Here is a 26,575-nt window from a genome sequence, read left to right as displayed (position 1 = left end):
GCATGGAGAGCTGGGTGAGTTGCCCAAGGTCCTGCATGTGCCAGTGCCAGGAGTCCTCAGAGGCAGTGACGATTCTAAAGTGGTAGCTTGCAGCCACCATACTGCCCTGTCCTCTACCAAGTCCTGCCGGAGCCGCACAGAGCCTGGGGCAAAGTTTTCCCCCTGGGACGCACCTGCTGCCTGGAGCCTAACATGGTGGAGGGGCCAGGCCATGCACAGGGGTTTCTTTGCAGCATAGCCTGCTGCGGTAGAAAGTGGCTCTAATGGGCTACCACCCTGTGCTCATTGGGCACCCCCTGCTCTGCCACTCCATCAGGTGGTGGTCGTGGTGCCCCGCTTTGGGGACACCTCTCCTACCGGACCCACAGCTGCTGAGTCTTTCCCAGCTCTGCTTTTCTCTGTGCTTTGTAAGCATTTTAGATGTTTTGCCCTTTTCTGCTCAGTCAACCCTCTTTGCTACTGTTATTTCTCTTCTTTCCTTTAATTGCTTTAAGAGACCACTTTCCTTCTAGAAATTAAAGGATTGCCTTTCATTCATTCATTCTATTTCAGGCTGCACCCCTCCCCCCTTTCATTCCACTGGGCTCTCCTGTGGGAGGACAGCTGAGAGGTCTTTGTTCTTCCCACCAGCCCTGGCTATTTGGTTAATTATCCTAGATAAAACCAAGGCTGTTACCAAGACAGGGCAAGAAAACAGATGTGAAGCGTTTTCCAGAAGGAAGGTGATGGACCAGGGGGGAGGTGGCAGGGCTCTTGGGGGGCAGATCCCAAATGTAAGAGCTTCTCTTTCACTTTCTGTCTTGGCCAGTGAGCAACCCAGACCCCTCTAAGGCTTCCTAAACCTTAGGTATCCTTGTTTTGGATTCCCTGTTGTATGTTCTAAAATGCACCTTTATCGTGCATCAAATGTTACTGTTTTAATTGCTCTGAAATTTGTGGCCACAAGGATCTCAGTTAACCTAGCACTGGCTGAGTTCTCAGCAGCCACGTGCATCCTTGACAGTTCTTTCACAGTGAGAAAACCTGCCCTATACTGGGAATACAACGGATTTTGTTACGAATATTAAATTTAACAATGAATGAGCTTGACGTTGGGTTGTATTTTGTAACATTTACTTAAACAGGAATTGGTTTTCCATTTTTGCTTTTGTGCTTGGGTTTGGAAGCTGACAAATTTTGTTTAAAGATCTCTGATTGCCATAGACCCTTGAAATGCTCAAAGGCCTGAACCCTGTGTCTTCAGGCTGCTGGGTAAAATGGTCTAGAAAGAAATTGCTCATCTTTGAATTTTCAGCCATGAATTTAGGTCCCTGACTTTTTATTTCTTCAGGAGCAGGAGAGATGGGAAACCAGTTTTGTCCATGGGTTCTCTCCTATACACGTTTACAAAGGAAATGGGCAAGGGACAGATTCTTAAGAGCAATGCCAAGGTTTGAATAAATACCAAGTATTTTTCTGGCTATTTAGGAAGTTCTGTGTATTTATGCAAGATCTGTGGAATTAATCTCTCTGTGGGAGGAGGCTGACAGAGAATATTTATTTTCAGACAACTCTATGTGTTTATGTTGAAGCATAAGTTGGAATGTTAAATTAAAAAATCAAAAAAAAAAAAAATCCATGTTTTTCCCTATTCCCAGGTCCGATATGGAATTTTTTTCAAGTAGTAATCCTTTGGTTACAATTTATATACTAAAACCATATGGTTTTCTCATACCATTCTTTGTATTTTTTTTTTTAATGCATGTTAATGAGATGTTGGGGGCAACAGAACTTGATTGGGAACAGTTTGACTATGTGGTTCGGAAAAAGCATAGGCTTCCATTTAGATGAACGACAAGCTGTTAATATATTTCAAATGTATTGCAAGACTGAAAATGATAATTTTCCAGAACACATTCAGAAAAGGCTGACCTTTCTCACGACGCTATTGTATGGATGAATTCACAAACATATCCATTTCCATGTAGTCAACGTGGAAACAAGGATTTACGAGTTGGACAGCTTATATAGGGAGCTAAGGAGGGGGGAGGAATTAGGAAAAAGCAAATTTATAATTGATTTTTGCACAACATCAGTTCCCTGAAGAGTTGCCAGTTAAAATTGCTTTAATCGTTTTATCACATCTATTGATATTTACTGAACGTGTAATAAAGAGTAATCTTTTTGGTATAAGCCCAAGGCAGTGCTGTAGCTGGAGTTTCTGTGGAAAGACCTGCCTCTTATTTGCTTGAAAAGCTTCTCAACTCTGTTCAGCACATCTTAGCTTCTCCCCGTGCTCAATACTGCTGTTGATATTTACATGCTTTTCTCCTGTGGGGAACCGTAAATCATCTTACAGTGGTATGACATGGTGGCTAGAACGACGTGTCCGGATGTCTCTCGGAATTTATTAAAACCTAAAAGCCACATCCACACGTCTCCAATGGGATAAAAAAAGTTCTGGCCATGTCCCTCCACCCCCAAACTACATGAGATGTCAGGTAAAGCTGGAGTCTCATTTGGCCCCCAAAAGGCTCGCAGCCACGCACCGTTCTTCTTCAAGAAACTCTCCTGAACACAACTGGTGTCGCAATGCGGGGGCAACACATGGATTTCCGTTACGATGCAGTCGCCTAAGTACTGGAAATAGGTGATCTGGTTTGAAAAAGAGCCAACCTTTTTCTAAACTTCCTCATTCTGAGTGGGTTAATTCTGTTCTAGGAAAAGTTTTGACAGAGTTGCTTTCTGGGTGCCAGCAAAATGTTATGTTAGAAATAACGGTGTTTACTTCCATTCTCTAGGTTTTTCCATAAACTTTTAGAAGTTCATTTCCTAAATCTGACTTTTATTATTTCGCTTGACCTTGCCAATATAAATGGTATTAAGTCATTATTGCCATCGACATAATGGCACTTTCTGCTTCACAAAATAGGAAAAATAAGCCCTTTCACCCCTGAAATGCAAAGTGGACTTGGCTGGTCTTCTAAGGAAGTCAGAAATGGATGGGACCAACCTACACTTGGCCCCATAGGAATTCTTTGCATTCCGGAAAGGACTCGGATCTGTGGATCTGCCTGAGAGTCACCAGGGATCCTGGCCTTGGGTCAGGTTCCCTAGTCACAGGGCTTGGGATAAGGATATACTTGTGGAAGTGGTCAGTAAAGTGTGTGTTTCTGGGGGAGAGGCGATGATGAAGTGGAGAGGGCAGGGGTCAGGCTGTGGGGGCTAGTGGCCTTACCCAGAACCTTGCCATGGTCTGATCCCGTGCGGAGATCCGGAATACGAGCGGCTCACTCAGTGGGCCCCTCCCTGAGGCAAGGAGATCGGCTTCTCACCCATGGTGTCAGCCTCTCGGTCCGTGGGCTCCCTGGGGTGGGTGAAACAACTCCTGTCCAGCCAAGGGTCGTTTTCTGGAGAAGAGGGAGGAAGGCTGTGGGACGAGAGCTGGGGCCACCCCCAGCAGCTGAGGGATGGGTACATGGGCGGGCTAAGGGATTTACGTGGAACACCACTAGCACCCACTTCTGTCACCGAAGAAACAATGCCTTCTGCTCGGAGCCTGTTCTCACGGGTGTCCTGTTTCCTTTTCCCACCTCGCTAGGGAGTGGACAGATCCAGCTCTGGCAGTTTCTCCTGGAGCTCCTGTCAGACAGCTCAAACTCCAACTGCATCACCTGGGAAGGCACCAATGGGGAATTCAAGATGACCGATCCTGATGAGGTTGCCCGGCGCTGGGGAGAACGGAAAAGCAAACCCAATATGAACTACGATAAACTCAGCCGTGCCCTCCGCTACTACTATGACAAAAATATCATGACCAAAGTCCACGGGAAGCGCTACGCCTACAAGTTTGACTTCCACGGGATCGCCCAGGCCCTACAGCCCCACCCTCCAGAATCCTCTCTGTACAAGTACCCCTCGGACCTCCCTTACATGGGTTCCTATCACGCCCACCCTCAGAAGATGAACTTTGTGGCCCCTCACCCTCCGGCCCTCCCTGTGACATCGTCCAGTTTCTTCGCCACCCCAAACCCTTACTGGAATTCGCCAACTGGAGGTATATACCCCAACACGAGGCTTCCGGCCGGCCACATGCCCTCACATCTGGGCACTTACTACTAGAGCCGGGAGGGAGGCCTTTCCCAACAGCATACGATCACCAAGAAATTGCCACAAACTCTATTGGAGAACGTGCATCAAAAGTGCCTCAAGAGGAGTGAAGTAGCTTGAGTGGCGCTGGGGAAGGAAGCCAGGGAAGAGATCCAAAGACTCTTGGTAGGAGGGAATTACTAGAGTATTTCTACAGGAAGAAAGAGGATGCTACAAATGTAATGTATACAGACATATCATGTGTGGACCAAACCTGTAAAAGACATTGTAAGTAGAAGTATGATGTCACAAGGACAAAGTGCCAAAGAAAGTGTTCTTGAGAAGTGTACAAACTTCCGAGGAGAGTTGGGGTCCTGCTGGTGCCAAGGGGGGATGAGAGTAAAGGGACAGTGGTAACGCAGTCTTGACCTAACACACCAATGGGATGTCATTGTGAGGAAAACTACCTGTATTTAAAAATAGAAACATATCAAAAATAAAAAAGAGAAAGAAAAGAGATTGCGGCCCATGAACCAACGACCACATGGAATCAGCGACACGGGCTGTTTTGGTGGGAAATCAGATTCTTTCCATTGGGTGGAGAGCCACCAGCTCTTGCCAACCCCTGAAGACGACCCAAGGCTGCCAGCTTTATCCCGGACAGTGTTGTGGGGACTGTGAGCCCGGCAGGGCAGCGGGGCTGAGAACGTGTGTGCGGACAGGGAGCGTGCGGGTGTAGATGGAGGGCTCGAGGAGGTGGAAGAGGAGGGAGCGGAGGAGGAGGCGGCGGCCACGGGGCTGGGAGAGACACGCGCTGAGCAGAGAGACTGGACTTAGGACAGTACAGACACTTGGAGAAGCGAATGGAGGAGACTTGTGGGTTAATCGGTCAGTGTTCTACCAAACGCAGTATTAAGAGTCCCGCACAGCGGAGGAAGGGGGAAGCCGTAGGATTCCCGAAACAAAAATATGCATCTCTCCTTTTTTTTTTTTTTTTTTTTTTTGTTTGTTTGTTTGTCAAAAGAAAATTTTAACTGGAATTGTCTGATATTTAAAAGAAACATTCGGGACCTCATCGCAATGTGGGGGTTCCGGTCCCCACAGGGTTCAGGTAAGAGCTGGCCTCCTTGGATGTTGCCATCTGAAACCACTGAGGCATTTGGGTTAGGCAGAGGCTCCGGTTTCCCTGTCGAGTCGCGAACGCTGTGCGTTTGTCAGAATGAAGTATACAAGTCAATGTTTTGTTTTGTTTTTTTTTTTTTCCTTTTTATATAATAATTATATAACTTATGCATTTATACACTACGAGTTGATCTCGGCCAGCCAAAGATACACGACAAAAGAGACAATCAACGATAGAATGTGGCCTTGACTTTTAACTCTGTATGCTTAATGTTTACAATATGAAGTTATTAGTTCTTAGGATGCAGAATGTATGTAATAAAACAAGCTTGGCCTAGCATGGCAAATCAGATTTACGCAGGAGTCTGCATTTGCACTTTTTTTTTTTTTTTTTTTTTTAAGCGACTAAAGTTGCCTAATAGAGACGTGTGCTGGGTTTTGTGTTAGAATTTTGTTTTGTCCAGGAACTCATGCAAGTGAGAGCCAAGCAAATAGGGGGTTAGGTGCCCAGACGGAGCTGGCTTCTCCAGGCCCTTCTTGCTGACATTCTCTTATCCCTAGCCTCTCCTGGAGCAGAGGACCCAAGGTTTCACACTGGAACCTCCATATTTGTGCCCAGAACGGAAAGAGGCCTCTGAAGCCGGGGCTCTGACAAAGTCCACATAAATGTCTGGTCAGAAACTCTCTCTTAATTTCTCCTGTGATCCTAATACGTTTGCTGAAGGGCAAACAAGCCACGGCTCTCCGAGCAAACTGTTCTTGTTGGTAAATCCAGCGTCACAGAGAGCCACAACTTCTCGCTCTAAAGAAACGAGGGATAGCATCTAAATTTGCCATGTGGTCTCCCTTTCAGAGGACCTTGCCAGGTCTTTCTGCACCGGGAGGACCTAGGAGTCGCCGTTGGGAATTCACGGGCCTTGAGCCTGACATGTCACCAGACACGGTGTCTATGATCTCGTGTCGATTTCCCTTGACATCTTTTCTCTTCTGTGTGTCACAGGTGCCTCCAACCTTGGCCAAGGTGAAGGCAGTTTGAGCAGGGGATACAAAGCAAGTGAGAGACAGCAACACTGAGCAACTTCTTAGCCTGAGTCAGTTTCTGAATTGGCCCATTTCATAGCTGTTGTGGGGCTTGTTTTGCACTTTGTAATCCTTTTGCTATTAAATCGAGTTGCCAAACCTCTGTGCTATGGATATTTTGGCAGTGGTCCTTCAAGTCAGTAGGATCCGATTACCAAAGCTTCAGACACTCTGCATTACTTGGATTAAAAGAAGGCCAACCATCAATCATTTTGCAGCAGCTTGGGAAGGGTCCATAAAGCGCCTGTATCTCCTTAGGGAGGAAAAAAAAAAAAAAGCATAAAAGCTGGCAGCTGGGGTGACCCAAACCTTTCTAATGGAAAAGATCGGTCATCTTTATTTTGCAATGCAAAGTCAAGGACACCTACAGTCTGCATATAAATACAAGTTTACTGGGATAATCACTCAACTCCACTCCTCCAAGATTATATCATGAGCAAAATAATAAAAAGAAGACCTGATTATCATATTCAATCTTAGCAGATGTTTTCAGTTAGGTTCTCCAACACACCCCTCCCCAACCCAGATTATTAGCAAGCTTTATGGCAAGTGTACGCCACAGGGATAATTTTGGATAACATGATAATGCTGTGTTCTCCCAAATAAATACTACTTACATCACATCTCAAAATAACATTAGCTCTCTGCTCCTGTCTCAATCTGACTGCAGAGCATCTTCAGTTCATATCCGTAATCGAATATGAAACTTCTCTCCCTCTGCTTCTCCCGTCTCTGGGTTGGCCTTCATGGACACTCCCTGTCCCTGTGCAGTATCACTTCTCCTGGCGGGAGCTTTGTCCACGCTTGTCTTCTATGGACTCTGGGACTTTGTCATTAGTGGGATCCCTGCAATAGCCTTGGTGGCCTCTCTGCTCTTCCCAAATCTCAGGCAAGACTTCATTTTTGCTCCCACTCTAATGCCTTTGCCAAGTCTCACAAGGTTGATGGCAAAGACGCCTGTCAGGACTAATGCATTCAGAGGAGTCATTGCCTGTCCCACGCACCTGTCACCTGGGAACAAGGGCCCAGAGGGGCCTTGCCCAGGATGGGGGCGTGGCTGAGACCCCTGATGCTCTGGAGGTGGGCGGTGATGGCAAAGAGGGAAAACACCAACGTCCTGCAGGCCCCCGGGTGGGCCTTTAACTGTGGACACAACACAGCATTTTAAAAAGCCTTGTTTAATTGGTCTGTCATCACTACACCTGATTACAAGTTCTGGGATGGCTACTCAGAGAAGAAAACAACACTTCGGACTACTCAAAGTTACAGCGATTTCTGTTCCTTCTCTTTATCTTAACCTTGGCTTTCAGAATGGTTTAAAATGTTTTCATATCCAATGAGGAAAAGGCTGGGTAAAGAAGTCAAATATTAAAGGGAAATAGGACCTCTTTATTTATCAGAGAGCTGTGGTTCTCAAAGTGGGGTCCCAGGGCCAGTAGCATCAACTTCACTTGGGAATGTAATAGACATGCAGATTCCCAGGCCCCAGCTCAGACCTCCTGAACCAGAAACTCTGTGGGTAGAGCCTTGCCACACATTCTAACAAGCCTTTGGGTGATTCTGATGCATGCTGAGGTCAGAGAACCATTGCAGCGGAGGGAAAGAGAACCCATGTCTCCATGTGCAATGTTCAGTGGGAAATATCAGTCCTGTATAGGTTTTCTTGTGGCCACATGAAAACCCACCATCAGGGAAGCTAGTTGACTCTGGATGTGTCCTCCTGAGTTATGGGCCCTCTGAGGAGCTCTCCTCTCTACTGTTAATTCGTCCCCATGTGTATTAGTTATCTACCACGCAGGAACACATGACCATGAATCCAGCAGTTGGAAGCAATGCACATCTATCATCTCACATTGTCTGTGGGTCAGGGGTCCAGACACCAGGTAACTGGGTCCTTTGCTCAGGGTCTCACCAGGCTGAAATCAAGGAGTCAGATAGGACAGTGATCTCATCTGAGGCTGGGATCCTTTTCCTAGCTCACTGGATGTGGCAGATCTCAGGTCATTTCCTTACTGGCTGTCACTCTCAACATTTCGAGGCCACTTAGAGTCCTCACTGAATGGCCCTTTCCACAGCAAGGCAGTTGCTTTTTCAAGGCCAGCAGGAGACTCTCTTTCATGTTGAATCTCTTGGACGTTTTTTAGAAAGGATCCCCTGATTAGACCAGGCCCACCCAGAATAACCTCTTTTTAAAAATTAACACAAAATTACCCATCATATTCACAGGTCCTGCTCACACTCCAGTAGAGAGGTTTGGGAAGGGCATGTATACCAGGGGATGGGGATCTTGGGGACCAAATTAGAATTCTGCCTACACACCATGGATATATGGCCTGTCTTCTAACTTGTTTTAAGTACCTCTGGTCAATCAAATCTCCTTAAAATTGCCCCGTAGACCAGCCACACCTCAGTAGCCTTGTGTATCTGAAACCATATGCTCCGTGGCTCCCTCTCTCACTGGTAATATGGGCCTCCTTCAGCCTGTCTGATGGTCTTATTCTGACCAATCTGAAAACCTTTATGTTGAAATGTAAGGGCTAATGCTAACTGCTCAACAATATTTACACACTTTTTTAATTCTATCTAAAAAGCAACGCAAGTTATTTCTGTATAGAAGGAAACATGCATACTTTTCTGACTTATACTTTTTATTTTAAACTAATTTTAGAAAGCAAAACAGCTTCATTCATTTTCTCATAAAAGTTTTTCACAAAATATTATTCTGTTGAGGCAAGCCATAATGTTATTTGATTCTGATTTGTGCCAGAACATGTTGAATTACAGACTTATGGAAGAAGCAAGTTAAACGTAAGAACTTTATGAATAAAAGAAATAGAGGAGTTTTTCATGCTCCATAGACACACAGCATTTTTTTCTGAAGAAAACAATACCAAAATGGTAGTCAAATTTCAATCTGGGAGGACTTCATAAAATGATTTTGAGATTTTACAAGGTCATGACTGGCTGAATAAGCATGGCCAAAGAATACTCACTAAAAGCTAACACTCACCTGTAAGGAAGTTTCCAAAGACAGACTCCAGGCCTCTGCTCTTGACCTTACTTATCCACACTTTCCTAGGATGAAGACATCGAAGGTACATTGAAGACAAGCCCAATGGGTTACTTGATGAATAGGTTACACGAGGACATTAGGTTATATGACGAATGCAGGATTCCAAATAGCAGGCTGAAGGAACAGGGCAAATTTAACAAACTTGGTGGAACTCAATGATGTTAGGACCTGCACTATGTCAAAAATACCTGGGATCAGAAGCACATATGAAAAGAAATGCATGGTTTTGTGGGAACGTAGAATAACCAGCGTTTAATGAGCTAAGGGCTGGACACCATACGAAGCACTTCAAATGCATTCTTTCACGACTCCTTCTAATTGCCCTGGTGATATGAATTAAAAGTAAAGCTGCTGACATCTAGATTTGACAATTTGCTTTGTTTACCCAAGGTAAGTAGATGAACTGATACTTGTTCCTATACTATCTGACTCCTAAACCTCTACCCTTAATCTGTTTTTCCTCACCACTGCCTAAACTTAGGTTGCATTTTTCTAAAATGGAATGTAAAAAAAAGGAGTTATTTATTGCATTTTTGAACGGATTCCAATATCATTTCTGGACATAACACTTGCCAAGGGACACAGGCCAGTTAGAGCAAGTCCAGTGGAGAGAGACGAGGGGAATGAAGGAATGCAAGACCATGCCATGGAGGAATGACGGAGGCACGGTTTGGTGGCGCTCATGGGAGCAGGGCTGTATTTATGGTCCATCAATCTAGGACCCAGCATGGTGCACGGCAACATTAGGCTGCCAGTAAATGTCTTCAGCTGTGCGCATGAGTGAACATTCAGAAAGGTAATGTCTGGACCAAAGGTGGACTCAGTGGGGTGCCCACGGGCCAGACTCAAGGAAGAACGCCTTAACGGAGAAGCTGCATCTGGAATGACCAACCTTGGCCCAGGAGTTCCTGGATGCGGGTGTGCTCGCTAGGGACCACGAGACTATTTACCAGATGTTTAGCAACACTGGGTAAGTGGACCACTTAGCTGTTTAGGACTTTTTCACTCCTATGCAATTCGGGTTCTGCCAAGTGATTTAATGTCATATATGCATGTACAGAGATCAGGGAAGAGGGGTCTGAGGTGCAGGACCGCTGGGCAGCCTGCCTCTTGCACGCCCTCCCTTCTAAGGGACGAGTGCAATTGGGAGTCAGAGGTCCTCCAGGTGCTAGAATCCTCCCCTCACTCGCGCCGTGGCTCTGTGTCTTCGGGTTGACTGCAGACCCCCCTGCTCAGAGGTGGAAACACGTCCTGTGTGCCGGGGACGCAGGGCCAGGTGCATGGCCAGAGGCGCCGGCCGGTGGCCGCGCTGAGCTCCCCCTGCACGGGGCCTCCCTGGGAAGGAAGACCCGCCTCCTACAGCACTTTTTCATGAACCAGGCACCATGCTGGGGTTCGCTGGTCACAGCCTGCTCGGCATTGGACATGGCACGGCTCGAAGCACGTCGGGCTGTCCCCGGAGCCTCGGCCCAGCCCCAGACGAACGTTCCCGCCTCTCGAGGCATTGGAGGCCGGCAGCCAAGGCTGGTTGCCTCCTAAGAGCCTAAGGAGGGGTAGGGACAGAAGTTACGCTGTAAGAAAGAATTCGGGGTAGAAGCTATGAAGCTGTCCATTCTCCTGACAGACGGCAAGGATCTTCCAATAAACTGGTGGAAAGTAGCGATGGGAGGAAATGAACCGCTTTCTTTAGAGAAGAGAGGCCAAGCAAGAAACATCTACTTCCGGTCTACTTCCGGTCAGGGCAGGTCCCGCCTCTTCCTGTGGGAGCCAGCGGAAGAGGCGGGGCAGAGCAAGAGTAGAGAGGGGCTCCACTCCCTTGCTCCACCGCCAGACACACGTTTAGTGGAGAATAATTGTTCCCCTTTAACAGTGGTACCAGTCTCAGCTAGGTCAGTAGGACGGTTTTCCTTCGAAGAAATCCCTGCTCTCCTTTTTCTTTTTTCTTTTTTTTTAAGTAGACGCCAGGCCCCCAACAAGGGGTTTGAACTCAGAACATTGAGATCAAGCTCTAAGATGAAATTAAGAGTTGGAGGCTTAACCCACTGAGCACCGCCCCCCTGCCCCGCCGGCCAGGCGCCCCTCCTATTTCATGACACGACATTGAGTGCGTGTCTGCTTATCCGTTGTGCTCCTCTGGCCCAGCGCATCTCGAAGTGGGGCTATGCAGCAGTCACTGGGTTTTATTGTTTTATTTTTAAAAGATTTTATTTATTTATTTGACGAGAAGAGAGAGATCACAAGTAGGCAGAGAGGCAGGCAGAGGGGGAGAGGGAGGCAGGCTCCCTGCTGAGCTGAGAGCCAATGCGGGGCTCGATCCCAGGACCCTGAGATCATGACCTGAGCCGAGGACAGAGGCTCAACCCACTGAGCCACCCCGGCGCCCCAGTCACTGGGTTTTAAACCAGTGCTCTCCAGTCCATGCTTACAGCTAATTGCTTTATTCCAGTTAAGTAGAAAACACTGATGTGTTCTATAGCATTCACTCAATTAAAGCTGAGCCCTTGTTAAGATATTTAATTCAATTTCAAATGGCTGTAAAGCAGGAGAAAGGGGATTTGAATGAGACTCTCTGACTCCAGGGCATAGGTACTGCACTGCTCTACCTCTCAGAGAAAGTTGAATGAAGGGGAAGCCTCCTAGGACGGGCAAACAAATGATGATTCATGGGATGGTAGAAAGGCAGGTGAAGGAGGGAAAAGCTAGTAGGAGAGGAAGACAAGTGGAAGGAGGCTGAACCGTGAATGTGTGACCTTCAGTTGTGTGTGTGTTGTCCAGGATGACTCTAGCCAGCAAGAGACTGAGCTGGGATTATCTCCAGAGGCTTCATGACAAACCCACATGAAAGGACCCTGTTCTTCCTACAGAAGATACAGAAAAGTGTTAGAGTTCTTGGCCTTGGAGAGATTACAATCTAGAAGGAAGGAATGGAAAAAACACGAGTGTTTCAAAGAGGGAGAGGTCCTGCTAAGTGGGCTGATCAGGGAAGTCTTCTTAAAGGAGGTGGTATTTCAGGAAGGGGGAGGTTTTTGATGCATACTCTGTGTTCTAGGCAAGGAGATTTTCTTTTCTTGAGCAAAAGCGTGGAATTAGAAGAAAATTAACCTTCATGAAAGAAACATGCGAGTCATAAAGAAAATGAAACAGAGAAATCAAGGACATTTTGATTTATAAAATAATGAAATGTCAAATAGGATGTTCATTCTTGTGCATAATGGTGACATCTGAGGTGTGAGACAGGACATCTCTTGAATCTGTGAGGACCACATTTGAAGAGGCGTGATGCTTATGGGTCTAACCTACTATGGTCTATTGCATGAAGGAGGGTTGAGGCACTAGAGAATAAAAAATGGACTCTGCACACATCTTAAAATATAAGTATTCAAATGATAGGAAGTTTGGGAAAACATTTCTAGGACTTTTTTTTTTTTTCAAGTGACCCCTATCTTTTCCTTGGACTGAGTTTATATTAACAATTTCTGAAAAATACACAAATATTGAGAGCTTATCTGAAGACTTGAAGTTGGAGTAAGTGAAAGGATATTTGAGGTTATCTCAAATTGTTGTGAGATATGAGAGAAACGTGATAATAGCAAAGCAGTTTCCTGGAAGGACCTTCTCTACCTTGGAAATAGAAATTCATTAACTCATTCATTTAAAACAAAGATGTAACCTACAAGAGCAGATATGAACTTACTTCCAGCAGACTCAAAAGTAAATGGAACACAAGCCCTACCTTCATAGACTTCAGAGTCTTATGGAATTCATGTCCTCATTTGAAGGTGAAAGAGGCTCTAAGAAGCTAATACACTTCTTAATGCATGGGGTGGGGTGCCTGGGTGGCTCCATTGGTTAGGCATCTGATTTCAGCTCAGGTCTTGATCTCAGGTTCATGATCTTAGGTTCCTGAATCCAGCTCCACGCCCCCCCCCCCAATCCGGGAGTATGCTTCTCTTTCCTTGTGTCCCTTGCCCTGAGCTCATGTTTGCTCTCTCTGTCAAATAATTTTTTTAAAAAATCTTAAAAACAAATAAACAAAAACAAAAAAACATGGGGCAAGAAACAAGTAGAGCCTGACTGAGCACAGCATTGTGATGTTTGCCAGGTGCACTTTCAACCACTCACTGTTGCAAGAACTCAACTCAGAAACATTATGAAGTTGGGTAGCTGTTTGTTAGTATATTTACACAGGTGCTGACCTTTGGTGGAATGATGCATACCTATTATTATTATTTACTTAGTACAAGTACCTGATATTAACTCTCAGAACCTCATGCTTCCAACACTAGGTCCAGGATGGAGTAGCTGGAGTTGAGTTTATGAAGGTTCTTGAGGGAAGAACTATTGAGAACAACATGTAAGAGATAGGAGTGCTAAGATGGGAGGGAGATCGGGAAGAGTTACCCAAAGAATGGGAGATTATGCTCTGTGGGATTCACAAACAATGCGGACCTGCACCATCATGCATGTTTAGGCCCTGCAAAGTGACAGGAATTCAGAGATGTGGCTGAATAGAGCCCTTAGGGAGCTGGAGCCCAGTTTTGGGGATTCCATCTCCATCATGGACCTTGCTTGCTTGACACTGAAGCAAGGCTCTCTACAGTTTGGGACAATGAGTGTACACTGAACACAAGAAAACTTTCCATTTCAGGACCTAGAAATGGAGGTGCCCATGGTAATGATGACACGCAAGGATTCAAAGTTCTCACCAACTCCTGGTGGGAACAATTTTGTTTTGATTTTAAAATAATGTAGTTTCTTTCACTAGATTCATATTCATGTATCAATATACTTATTTATACTTATTTCAGTTATTGATAACACGTGGAAAAAACAAGATTTAAGATCAACAAACTTGCTCTAATGAAGCTGTTTCCAACAACTGAAGAATAGACTTTGTTTTCAAACACATATGGGTCATTTATAAAAATCACCATTTGTAGGCTTATTAGGCAAATCTCAGCATGTATAAAGGGTTAAAATCATAAAACACCTTCTCTGACTCAAAGTAATTATGCTACATGTCCATTAAAAAATTTAAGCAGAAAAATTATACTCAAGAAATATAGCAGTATTTTCAAAAAAGATAAAATGGAAGCTAGAAAATATTTATGACATAATAAAATGAAAATATATACCAAAAATTTGTGGAATGTAGTTACAGCAGCACATAGAAGTTTATAGTCTTTAATATTCACATTGGAATAGAAAAGTGGATAAAAATAGTCAACCAGATATCCATTTTTAAAAGTTAGTACAAGAACAGGGGCACCTGGGTAGCTCAGTGGGTTAAAGCCTCTGCCTTCGGCTCAGGTCATGATCCCAAGGTCCTGGGATCGAGCCCCACATTGGGCTCTCTGCTCAGCAGGGAGCCTGCTTCCCGCTCCCCCCCCCCCACCGCCTGCCTCTCTGCCTACTTGTGATCTCTGTCTGTCAAATAAATAAATAAATTTTAAAAATATATAACAAAACTTCCATAAATCATTAACTATTAACAAACTGAGAATATAATGTGACTTCTTTAACCTGATAAAGGGTATCTATAGAGAACATCCAACAAATGTAAAACTTAAAGGTTTAAAATTGAAAACATTTTCTTTCATTTTAAGAATAAGAAAGATGCCTACTATTACCATTTCTATTCCAAATAGTTTCAGTGTTCTCACTGGAATACTAAGACAAGAAAAGGAAACATTTAAGCATTAGAAAGAAAGTGATGACTATTTCATTATTTACAGAAAATATGGCTGTGGATATAGAAAATCCAAATTAATCCTTAGGTTAAGGTTTTTGAATTTATAAGAGTTTAGAAAAGTTGTTGAAATAAAAATTCAATTGAGTTTCTATATGCTAACACATACACTAGAAAATTAAGCTTAAAATGTATTATTCACAATAACATAAAATACATAATGTCTAAGAATAAATAAAATAAAGGTATACAAGATCTTTATGAAAGAATAATAGAACTTCTTTGAGAGACATCAAAGAAGATTTAAAGAAATAAAGGGAGGATCATGTTCATAGAATTGATGATTCAGTGTTATAAAGATGTCTATTTGCAAAATCACCTAGAAATTCACTGCAATTCCTGTCAAAAACTCCCCAAAGTTCACTGTCTTCAATGATACCTTTGAATGAAAAAGTTCATAATTTTAATACAGAGAATTTTATTTTCAATATTATATTTCTTTCATACTTTGAATATATTTCTTTTATACTTTGTAGTTTTTGTCATTAAATTATTTTGCCCCTCAAGGTCATGAGCATGTTTTCCTGTAATTTTTTTGAGAACTTTTATATTTTGCATTTTAAATTTCATTTCTTAACCACATGTTATTGATTTTTATGTGTGGTATTACATGGTGCTCCAGTCTATTTTTTCCCTGATATATGGTTTCCAATTGTTCTAGCTCCATTTATTAAAAGCTCATTCTTTGTGCACTGATCTTTACTATCATTTCTGATTATCTCAGGTATTCATATATGTTGAATTTTTTATGGATTTCTCATCTATTCTCTTGGTGGCAGTGAAGACAAACGATACACTGGGAGAAGTTATCTGTGACCCATATAACCTGTGAAGTACTAGTATCCAGAATGTACAGCCATTATAAATCCATAAGGAAAAAAAAAAGTAGATATGTAAAAGAATTGAAAAGGTACTTTTCAAGAGTGGAAACATTGTGGACAATAAATGTATGGATGGTGATCAAGCTCATGGTAATCCAGGATATGTAAATTAAAACCAAAATGGTGTCCCTTTACACCCACCATGTTGGCAAACATTAAAAAGTCTAATCAAAAGCAATAATGGTCACAGACCTGTACCCCTGGGGATAAAAATATATGTTTATAAAAAATAAAAAATTAAAAACTCTAAAAAAAAAAAAAAAGCAATAATGGTGATGATGGAAAACAAAGGGAGTGCTCATGCACTGCTAGTAGGAGCGGACACTGATACAATCTTCTTGGAAAACACTTGGCATTTTTTGGCATTCACTGTAGAACAGATGAAGTGTATACCCAAAATTCTGCTAGAGAAATTCCATAGAAAACCAGGAATCTCCCACTAGCCCACTAAGATACATGAACCACAATGTCGATTACAAGCATGCTTGTAATAATCAAAACTGGCTACAACCCAAGAGTCCATCCACATTAGATTAGATAATTGTGGTATATTTATATAATGGGAATACACATAATGACTAAAACTCACAAACTTAATATTGAGCCAAAGAAGCAAATAACAGGAAAACCTACACAATATGGTTCCATTTATTTAGATTTCAAAAGTAAGCAAAGACAAACAACATATTATTAAGACATCATGTAATGGCATTTAAAAAATATGAATAAAAGCAAGAGACTGAACATTTCAAAGTCAAGACGGTGATTACCTGTGAGCAGGAAGAAAGGAGACGGGGTTTTTTAAAGATCTGACAGTGTTTCATTTCCCATGATGGTGGTGATTTCTTTATTTGCTATGTGTAGTCATTTTAAACACTTATCTGGAAAAAAAAATCCTTTCATCTGTACATATGATTATCTTCCAGTATAAATGTCGTTCAAATGCTATGGCAAAAAGAGGATAAACACAGACTCGGTTCAATTTCACACCCATTAAGAGCTGGCTTCTGTCAGAGCAACGTTTAGCAGCCTTGGGGAACATGCTGCATTCTGATTGTTCTCCCAGAGGATGCTGCATTTCCTCTGTGCAGTGGCTCAGAGTTTGCTTTTGCACAATGGGTTTTGGTATTCCCCGGAAGGTTTACTTCCTCTGCCAAATGCTCTCTGTTGGTTAGTTACTGTTGAATGTCTGTGCAGCATTCTGTCTGTCCCTACTGTAAGTCCCCTATGATTGTCCTCCCTTCAAGAGACAGAGCTTACTTAATCCCCCACCCTTTGAGTGTAGGATGGACTCACTAGCCTGCTCCTACTAAACAGAATGTGGTAGAGGTGCCAGGGTGTGACTTCTTAAATGAGGTGATAAAAGGCATTGTGACCTTCTCCTTACCTTGTCTCTTGGATAGCTCACTATGAGGAGAAGCTGGCTGCCATGCCATGGGGACACCCAAGCACCACTATGAAGACGTCCCAGGGGTGAGGAGTTCCTGCCAATCGCTAATCCTCCAGTCCCAACAAAGTATTCAGATGAGCTTGCTCTTGGCCAACACTTTGCCTGAAATCTCCCAAGAAAACACCCACTAAGCTGCTTCTGAATTCCTGACCCACAGAAGCTGTGAGGTAATAAATGTTCTTTGCCTTACGCCACTATGTGTTGGGGAACTACGTTACACATCAGTAGATAACTGTTTTCAGGATGGCTTTGGTCCCAGCCTGGTAGTATATTGTTTGGGACTTAAAAGAGTTGCTTAGGTGCTACAGCCTGGGTTGACCTCAGATCTACAAGGTGATCCCTCTGCTTCTGAAATATCTTTAGCTGACTCTTAACTCATTCCATTGACAAAGTATGTGTTGGCTCTCAGGTGTTCTGAGACTAAATAGTATTACTTAAAAAATATATTTTCTCCCTCACCCTCCGGCCCAATGATAAAGGGACATTATTAACAACCTAGGACTTTGAAATTCTGGGTTTTACACATTGTAGTTGAAATAGTGTGGCTTTAAAACCCCACAGGCAAGCACTGGGTTCTACCGTTGGCTGGCTGTTTGACTCTGGGTATAGCATTATACCCTTGGAAGTTCTCTTTCCTCATCTGTTGGTCAAATAATAATCACTCAGTAAATATATGTCATGTAGGATTCAGTTTGGCTATGAATGAAGAAAAACAATGGCTTACTCAAGGTAGAATTTTGCATCTACTCCATGTCAAAATCCAGAGGTAGATGGGTTAGCACTGGTATGACATCCATGATATCAGGATCTCAGGATATTTTTGTCTTGTTATTCCACCAGGTATAGTTATTCAAGGACAGATGTGCTGACTCCAAAATATTCATTGAAAAAAACAGAAGTTGAACTTGGCCTAAAGACCGGTTAGGGTTCTACCAGACCAATAGCATATAAATGTGTGTGTGTGTGTGTGTGTGTGTGTGTGTATTTCAAGGAATCGGTTTCTGTAATTGTGGAATTCAGCTGGGCAGGTCCGAGGTCTGCTGGGCTGGCCAGTTGGCTGGAAACTCTTGGGAAGAATTTCTTCAGTTGTCCTCCTATGGTCCTTCAATTGATTGGATGAGGCCCACCCAGATATTAAGGATAAACCTCTTTTCCTTAAAGTGACCTGATTATAGATGTTAACCACACCTACAAAATACCTTCAGAGTGACACTTGAAGTGGTATTTGCATAGCTGCCAAGAGTGACAGTTGCAGGCTTCAAGTCTAGTGAAGATCTATTTCCAACCAGCTGGTCTCTTTCAAAGCTCCATGACAAAGAGCCACAGCTGAGTGCTCAAGGGGGCAAATCAGGTCCCCTCGGCCATATCACAGAAACTTCATCTGCAAGGCCTGCGCCGGGAGCCCTGGTTCGTCAGAGGAGGGACCAGAGCTCCCCAAGCATGAATCTGAGCTGCTGGGACAGGACCAGAGATGAAGTTCTGCCACTCTCATCGCTGTGGCTAGTCTTGCTGGGAGAGGCAAGTTTAAAACCCCTTAGGGGTCGGAGTCCCCCTCCTGCATCCTGATGCCAGGCCCTGATTGTCCTCCAGGTCCTGCCACAGAACAGGTGTCAACAGGTGACCCATGCACATGCTTCTGCTTCTGATTCTGTGAATTTTCTCCAATTCTTGCTTTCTAAGAGGCCCAGTGTGTGTGATCAGGCTACGCATCCTCGGTTAACTAGCATCTGCTGCCCAGACAGTGCTAATGAGGAAGGATAAAGAGGACAAGGGATACCCAGAACATGCTGAATGTGCTTGCTTCCCACTGATGCACCTTGCAGCAGGGGCTTTGAGGAATGCAGTCATCGCTCTATTAATACCGGGAAAGGGCAAGAGAAGAGATTGGCTTTTGCCAGCAGAGCCTCTACCAACACAAAGGGCTCCTTTGTGCAAACTAGAAGGCACTTGCCCTGGGCAGACAACCTCCTTGGGCAACAATTCACAATGATGTGGCTCTCCCCCCTAGGACATCCCTGAGCCAGAGTGCAAGGCTGGGAGGTGGGAGCATGGGCTCTGAGGTTCCACTCACCCGTGGGGGTGTGCCTTTCTGCTCTACCTAGGCAGCCCGGCCCTGTGTGGCCCTGCCATTGCCACAGAGCCAACTGCCCTCCCTGCTGGCCTAAGTGACAATTGCTGAACATAAACACAGCATAGTCCTTTCAGAAACTGGGACAGACATGGGAGTACATGCTGGAAATCCTCTGTCATGGGTGTATGTCCTGTGCTCCAGTCTAGGGATAGAGCACCAGGTGAAGAATCCGGCATCTTGCCTGTTTGCAGACCAGAAATGCTCTCTCCCATCCAAGAGCATGAAGGGCAATCCTGGAAGGGTTCTGGACTGGAACTTCATGAAGATATGCAAAGGATTTGATGGCAAGATTGCAATCACACTTTTTAAAGAAAGCCAGATCCAGGGCACTGTGTACTTTATATTTTTGTATGGAATGGGCTGTATGGGCTACAGATGGAGGATGTTCACTTTTCAGTTCCTTCTCAAAAGTGAGCTGTATGGGACTTCTCAACCTGAAACCTTCTTATCAGGCCAAGAGTAGAGCTCACACTTCCCACCAGGTCTGCAAGGCCTTACGTGATTCGCCCTATCTCCTGCCCCAGCTTCGCGGCTCACCTGTCCCTCCACACCTTTCTTCCTCCTCCTCATACCCAGGGCCTCTTCCACAACTAGGCCACCACACTAGTGGGCTCCTCTCCTTCCCCTGGGCACTTGTTTTCCAGGTCTTCACAAAACAGGCTCCCTTGTCCTGTTGCTTTCAAAGAGGCCTCCCAGCACGGTCCGGAGACTCAGGGCTGGTTCTCTGGGCCTTTATCACTGGTGGTGTCTCTTACACACTGGTTTTCCATCATCACCATCATCCCTGTTGCAACCTTCAGGAAGGAGAGTCCTGGCACTGGGCAGGTGGACTGAGTAAGGATGTTTTGACATGTAGATGATGCAGATTTGGAACGTTCAGGCAGAGACTCTATGCAGAGTTCTTTCTGTCTCGGGTCTTCTGACTTGGTCCTGCTCCATCTCTCCACGGTAGTCCTTCTCTGCCACGGGCAGGCTCAATTTATGTCAGGGAAAGGTAGTTGCCAAAACAAAACTCCAGGCTTCCAGAGGCTCCCTCAGCTCCAGTACCATCGATGTATTGGTCCAAAAATTTCTTTGTTGTGGGGGCTGTCCTATGCATCATAGGATGGTCAGCAACATCCTTGGCCTCTACCCACTAGACGCCAGTAGCGCCCTCCTTGGCATGACAGCCAGCTCGGTCTCTAAACATATTCCCAAGGAGCCCACGAGAAACAGAGTCACCCCTGGCTGAGACTCCGTGGCTTACATCATGACCTTGTAACCACTCCAAAAGAAAAGGCACTTCTTTTTTTCCAGTAGTTACACAAGGACTAACTGGAATTGAGGCCACGTCCCTGACTTCGGTCACACGCCCACCCCTGACCCTGTCACTCCCTGACTTAGGTCACGTGGTCACCTCTGACCCTGTCACTGCAGCTGAACTTTGGGGACGCACAGACCGGCAAGTCTGAGTCTGTGCCCTAGAATTAGGGTCGGCTTGGTCACATTCAAACCTTTGATGGGTAGGGAGAGGATGTTACCCAAAGGGGAGTGAGAGAACTGCATCCACCAGGGAAGAGTTATTGTGGGGTCTGAAGGAAGCCTCTTCCAGATTGCACTTCACTGTTCCCACACATACAATGGTCTACACTGGGTTTGCTTCATGCCCAGCGATGGAGGCCATCATGCTCTAGCAAAGTGCAGATGCCTTCAGTATTTCAATCCATAGAGGGAAGATCCTTAGCTGGGGCTAATGCAAACTTGCTACATTGCGTAGCAAAATCCCTTGCTTTTATTTTTCCTGGTGAGATGATCCATATCTTCCATCGAATGCCCAAATATATACCGTCACTCTGAGACATTAAAGGCTATTGTTCTAGAAACTGAACTCCTTGTTTCAAATCTTTCTTTTAAAAAGATAATTTTTCCCAAAGTCCTCAAAGTGTCTATTCTAATTTTCCCCATTTAATCAGATGAGAAAATTAACAGATCACCTATATATATATATATATATATATTGAACAGCTTTATTGATATGAAAATTACAAATGTAAAATTTATTTCTTTTTTTGAAAATTTTTGGAACTGAAAGACAGTTAACATGCAGTGTTATGCGAGTTTCAGGCGTATGATATACTGATTCTACAACTCTGCATTTCACAGCACTCTTCAGGATGAGTTTCACACCTTCTAATAGCAAATCGAGTGCAGACCTAGGAGGAGTCATTGTGCTTTACCAAATAGTGCTCGAAACAAATACCTGAAATCTATTGGTTTGGGCCCATAGCTCACTCATGGGAAACTGACTATGGTAATAGTAGAAAATAGAAGGACCAATTTACATAAATCCAAGTGTTCTCTGTGAGGGGGGTAAGGAACACCTGTCAGCCAGCCTCCTTCCTGAAAGGCTACAGAAATCCAGGTGATGAGTGGTTCTAGCAGTAGCAGGCACTCAATCAACAGAATTGTTTGTTTGCTTGATGGATTCATACATTTATGTATTTATTTTAATTTTTTTATATAGAGGAACAGCCCTCTAGTAACTTCCATGAAATGGAAGTCATGGTGGGGTCAGATGCAAACGTGCCACCTGTTTGCATTATGATGCTGAGCTCATGTGGCCCCTTGGTCCTGCTCAGTGATGTCTTTGGTTCCTCTTGGTGAGTGTTTTACACTTGGATACTGCTGGCTTCACAGGGTACGAGGGAGACAGTGTGAGTGGACGAGCATAAAGCCAATGCCTGCCCTTTATGCAGGCAGGTCCTGTTCTGTGCCTCCTCCTCTGAGGAATGGGTCTGGCTAGCTCTTCGCTGGGAAGAGCAGCTTTGCTGTGATTTTCACCATAATCCCGGTGTGTACTCAAGGACTTACACTAAAGAGAGTATAAATAATTTTCTCAAGACTTCTGTGACTTTGGCAATTTTGTCCCTGGATCACACAGTTCACATGGCTTTGTTCCTTCTTTCTTAGCCTCCTGACATAGCTCCGTGTCCCTTTTCTTTCCTCTTTCTTCAACCCTCCTCTCCGTCCATTTCCTGGCTCCTCTTCCATACCCTCCAAATTTCCCGGGAAACAGGACATTCGTGGATACATAGAATTCCTCTCCTACCGAATAATGGCAAGAACAACCAGACATATTCTCCTAATATTTCTAGAGTATTCCAGACACCATGAGAGTGATGGGGCGCCAAGGGACTTGAGGTCCCAGTGAGGTTGAAAGCAGCTCTGAGGGAGTTACTGGATGGAAATGCAGAAGGAGGGCATGTGAGCGGCAACTTTTCTGTCTTAGAAGAATTGCTCTGACTTGGGGGCGGCGGGATCTGGTTCAGGGGAGAAACAGGGACAGAGAGACTGGAGCAGCACAGGGTCCGCGGGCTGATCAACTCTCTGGAGTGCTGGACACAAGTGGAGAGAGCAGCCCTTGGACCAGGACTTGCAGATGGATGCTCTCGCCGGAGCATTGGCAGATAATGAGGACCTTGAAGAGAGGGAAGGTTGACACAGCGGAAGAGGAGTTTTGGGCAAATCTCATGCCTTTCACAGTAAGACAGAAACTCCAGTGACAAAAAGCAGTCTCCCTCCTGGAGAAGCGGGGGTGAGGCTGGCCACACTGATCAAACAGGGTGGACAAGACGAACCCACCTTTAGGTCATAAGAGCGGAAGTGACTAAGCCTAAGTGTTTGAACCAAGACAGAGAAAGGCTGGCCGTCACTGCGGGGAGAGACTTAAATCTTGGGGTCCATGAGAACTAGTCCACCAAGAGTGAATTCATCGAGATGCTGCCAAGCAGCGCAGAGTGACGAGGAAGTAAGTGATGGGAGGGTCAGCTTTCTGGACAGTGAAGGGCCAGCACAGTAGGGACGTAGGGACGGAACCCTTCCACCACGCACCTCGCGGTCTCCTCCTGCTCGTCTTTGTGCGCATGCTCCCTCTCCCGAAGGCCCCGCCCATGCAGCCCCCCGCTCAGGGCTCCTTCCCCGCTCCAGGACCCTCTCAGACCTCTCGGCCTTACACGTTGTAGAGCGCCCCGGTCGACGCTTCAGAACGCTTCTCTTCCTACCTCGGTCTGGATGAGCTCGTGTGATCTCGTGGCATGAGGTACTATCTGGGTCTGCTGAGGGTGTAAATTCAAATACGTGGCTCCCAAGGTGTACCTCTAGTTAACCCCTTCCATGGCCTCCACTCTCTGCTGGGGGGCGCAAGGACCACCTCACGCTTAGCATGCCCCCAAGCAAAACCAGGCTCCCTAATCTGCCATGCATCCAAGTCAAGTCCGATGGGTTCTATCTTCAGAAAGTGTGTAGAATCAGTTCAGGTCACATCGCCTTCGCCAACACCTCTGTAGTGCGAGGCCTCAACAGGCTGAGTCCCGGAGAGCTCTGCTGGCAGACAAACACCCCCAAACCAGACAGGCTTTTGACAGCCCCTCTTTCTCTCTCACACTTCATGTGAGCAGCGGTGTTCGGTGCCTGGCCTGGCCCCTCGGCTTGCTAGTTCTAGATCCTGGGTTGAAGAAGGGCGCCTCTCCCCCAGTTTGGGACTTCCATTCTTGCAGAAGAGAAAAGAACCAATCAGGCAATGGCCTTTAAGACGCTTGCTGAGATGTGGCTTCTGCTCACATCCCTGGAGCCAAAGCAGCTCACATGGTCAATGCTCATCATTAGCAGGGTTACGTTAATTTTTGAATAACACGTTCTCGTGATTCAAGCGCTAGGAAATATTAAAAACAACAAAAAAACCTGGCAGTATAAAATAGCATACAGTGAAAAGCTTCCTTCTCACCCTGTCCTCCACCCTCCGAGGCCACACTCACACTTAATGAATATTCTTCAATTCTTATGTATTTTTTATATAGTTTTTAAAATGAATATACAAAAAAATGAATTTAAGCCTCTATTTTCCTTCACTTTTTCCTGTGAGATTTAGCAGACCATATCCCCTATATTCTGTTGTATGTTTTGCCGTTTCCACTTAAAAATGTACCCCAGAGACATTGCACAATACTTCCATGAACGCTGCCTGGTGTGTTTTCATAGCTGCATGATATTCCAGTGCTCGGACATGTGATATTTTATTTGACTTCTCCACTAGTAAAGGAATTTCTGATTGTTTCCAGCTTCTTCATTATACTAACAACACCGCGATGAGTAGTCTTGGATACATGGGGAGAGCGAGCAGAAGCCAGAGTGCTAAATGGATTCATGTTTCAAAGGAGTACTTTAAAAATATTTAGAGCAATGATTTCAACTCTGGAGGCATAGGACATCACTTCGGAGCATCTAAAAACTAGTGATGCCCTGACCCAGCTTCCAGAAATTCCAATTTCACCCGTCGGAGGTGGGACCCAAGGGTGGGTCCTTTTAGGAGTTTTTTTTTTTTTTTTTTTTTTTTTTTCCGATGCGTGGAATGGACAGCCAAGGCTGAGAACCATGAATGTGAGGAAGATGGAGAATGCATGGAAAGGAAAGCGTTTGTGGGGGGACCACTGGAGAGGAAGAAGAGGTTGGGGACAACCGCCTGCTGTATAGACTTCAGCAAGAAACATGCGTGAAGGGTTTTTACAATGTTTATGTCACACATTTAGTTGAGTTGTGTATTTCGTAGTTCTACCTCCTCCCACGCCCCCTGCCCCACCCTGCCCCCCACCCCATTCAAGTGACAAGAAAAGCCCACATTCCTTGTCAAGGGCTGTGGATTCCACTGTTCCTCCTCTGTTCCACGTGTTGCTAAGGAAAGCCTGCCCTCTCCTCAGGTAAACACACAGCTGGCTCATTGGGTCACCATTAGGAGCGCACCCTATCAAAATCCTCATTTTTTGGACGAAGAAGCTGAGACTCAGAGAGGTTAAGAGGCATATCCAAGGTCACACAGCTCAGAAGTGAAAGAGATTCATACCCAGGCTTTGGGGCTGAAGCTTCCTGTCAGATGGGACCGATTTCCTCCCCCGCAGCTGTCAGGATGTCTGTTTTCCTTCATCATTTCTAAATCCTGTCCTTCCTCGGCCTCTCGCAACTTAGTAACTTACTTCACATCAGCTCCCTGCAGGGTCCGCCAGTCTCTGAAGGGTGGGCTGTCATCGCTCGCCTGCAAAGGGAGTTCCCAGCCTCCACCTCACTGGCTTCCGCAGGAAGCACTGCAGCTTGGTGGGCCAGCAGCCTCCCGAGAGGAATGTGGGGTTTGACCTGCCCCGGGACCTTCTGCCATGACCTGGATAAGGGCTGAGCAGGCAGAGAATATGAATGCAGACCATCAGCCACCCTCCCTGGCTCAGGGCTGAAGAAGCCTAGGCTGTTCCATCACTTCCCCTCCTAGGACTGCCCACCCTCCTCCGTTACTGAGGTTGAGAGAAGAAGAAACTCAGTTTTAAACCAGGGAAAGATCATGATCAGGCAGCTTGGCCATTAGGGCTCCTCAGTGTAATGTTTCTCCCCCACTCTAGAATAGAGCAAGATCTTGGGGGTGAGGGTGGGGAGTGGGCTGTGGCGATTTGGGATTCAGCCTGTGGGCACACACTTTTCTCTTTTTGAATGTGTGTGTGTGTGTGAGTGTGTGTGTTGTCTCTGTGTCTTCATTCATCCCTGTGTACATGTCTGTGTGTTAATGTGTGTCTGTGTGTCTGTGCATATCCCTGTGCATGTATGTGTGTGTATATCTGTGTGTGTGTCCCCGTTTCTCTGTGTGTGTCTGCATGTATCTGCGTGCGTCCCTATGCCTGTGTGTCTGTGTGTCCATGTGTGTTTTGAGGGCTACAGTGTCAGAGTTCTAATTCCTTTGAAACATGTTTTCAGTTCACATCGATGGGGAGAATTTGGGATTGCTCCCCTCTTTCCTGGAGAAGGTCCCAGGGTAGACCCCTGCTAGAGGTATTTAAGAGCAGGGAGGGCACCTGCCTGAGGGGAGCTCAGCCGCTGGGCTCCGGAGGGCGGGATGAACCTCATCCTGCCACCAGGGGCCGCTGGAGCCGCATGCACCGCTGCTTCTGTCAGGGAGCCGAGACCGAGTCTTGCCTGGTTTGCCTTCCTAGCCTGGAACCCTTTATTT

The 26,575-nt window shown here is 45.3% G+C and overlaps 1 protein-coding gene and 1 long non-coding RNA gene across 6 annotated transcripts in view; both read left to right on the top strand.

The window, feature by feature from the left end:
- ERG (ETS transcription factor ERG) overlaps positions 1-5,546 on the top strand; it is a 240,748-nt gene extending 235,202 nt beyond the window's left edge. For all 5 annotated transcript variants that reach the window (XM_059164732.1, XM_059164730.1, XM_059164735.1 and 2 more), the window contains one exon: positions 3,581-5,546. In XM_059164732.1, the coding sequence (XP_059020715.1) occupies positions 3,581-4,101 (521 nt within the window). In that variant the 3' untranslated portion in view covers positions 4,102-5,546. The remainder of the gene's footprint in view (positions 1-3,580) is intronic.
- A 2,731-nt stretch (positions 5,547-8,277) lies between these two features.
- LOC131825375 (uncharacterized) overlaps positions 8,278-26,575 on the top strand; it is a 24,670-nt gene continuing 6,372 nt past the window's right edge. Inside the window, exons 1-2 of the long non-coding RNA XR_009351238.1 lie at positions 8,278-10,313; positions 17,377-17,590. This is a non-coding gene — a long non-coding RNA (uncharacterized LOC131825375). The remainder of the gene's footprint in view (positions 10,314-17,376; positions 17,591-26,575) is intronic.

This window comes from Mustela lutreola, chromosome 2, assembly GCF_030435805.1.
Source record: "Mustela lutreola isolate mMusLut2 chromosome 2, mMusLut2.pri, whole genome shotgun sequence".
Lineage (NCBI taxonomy): Eukaryota > Metazoa > Chordata > Mammalia > Carnivora > Mustelidae > Mustela > Mustela lutreola.
Note: the sequence above shows the minus strand (reverse complement) of the source record. Positions and strands in the feature narration are given on the sequence as shown.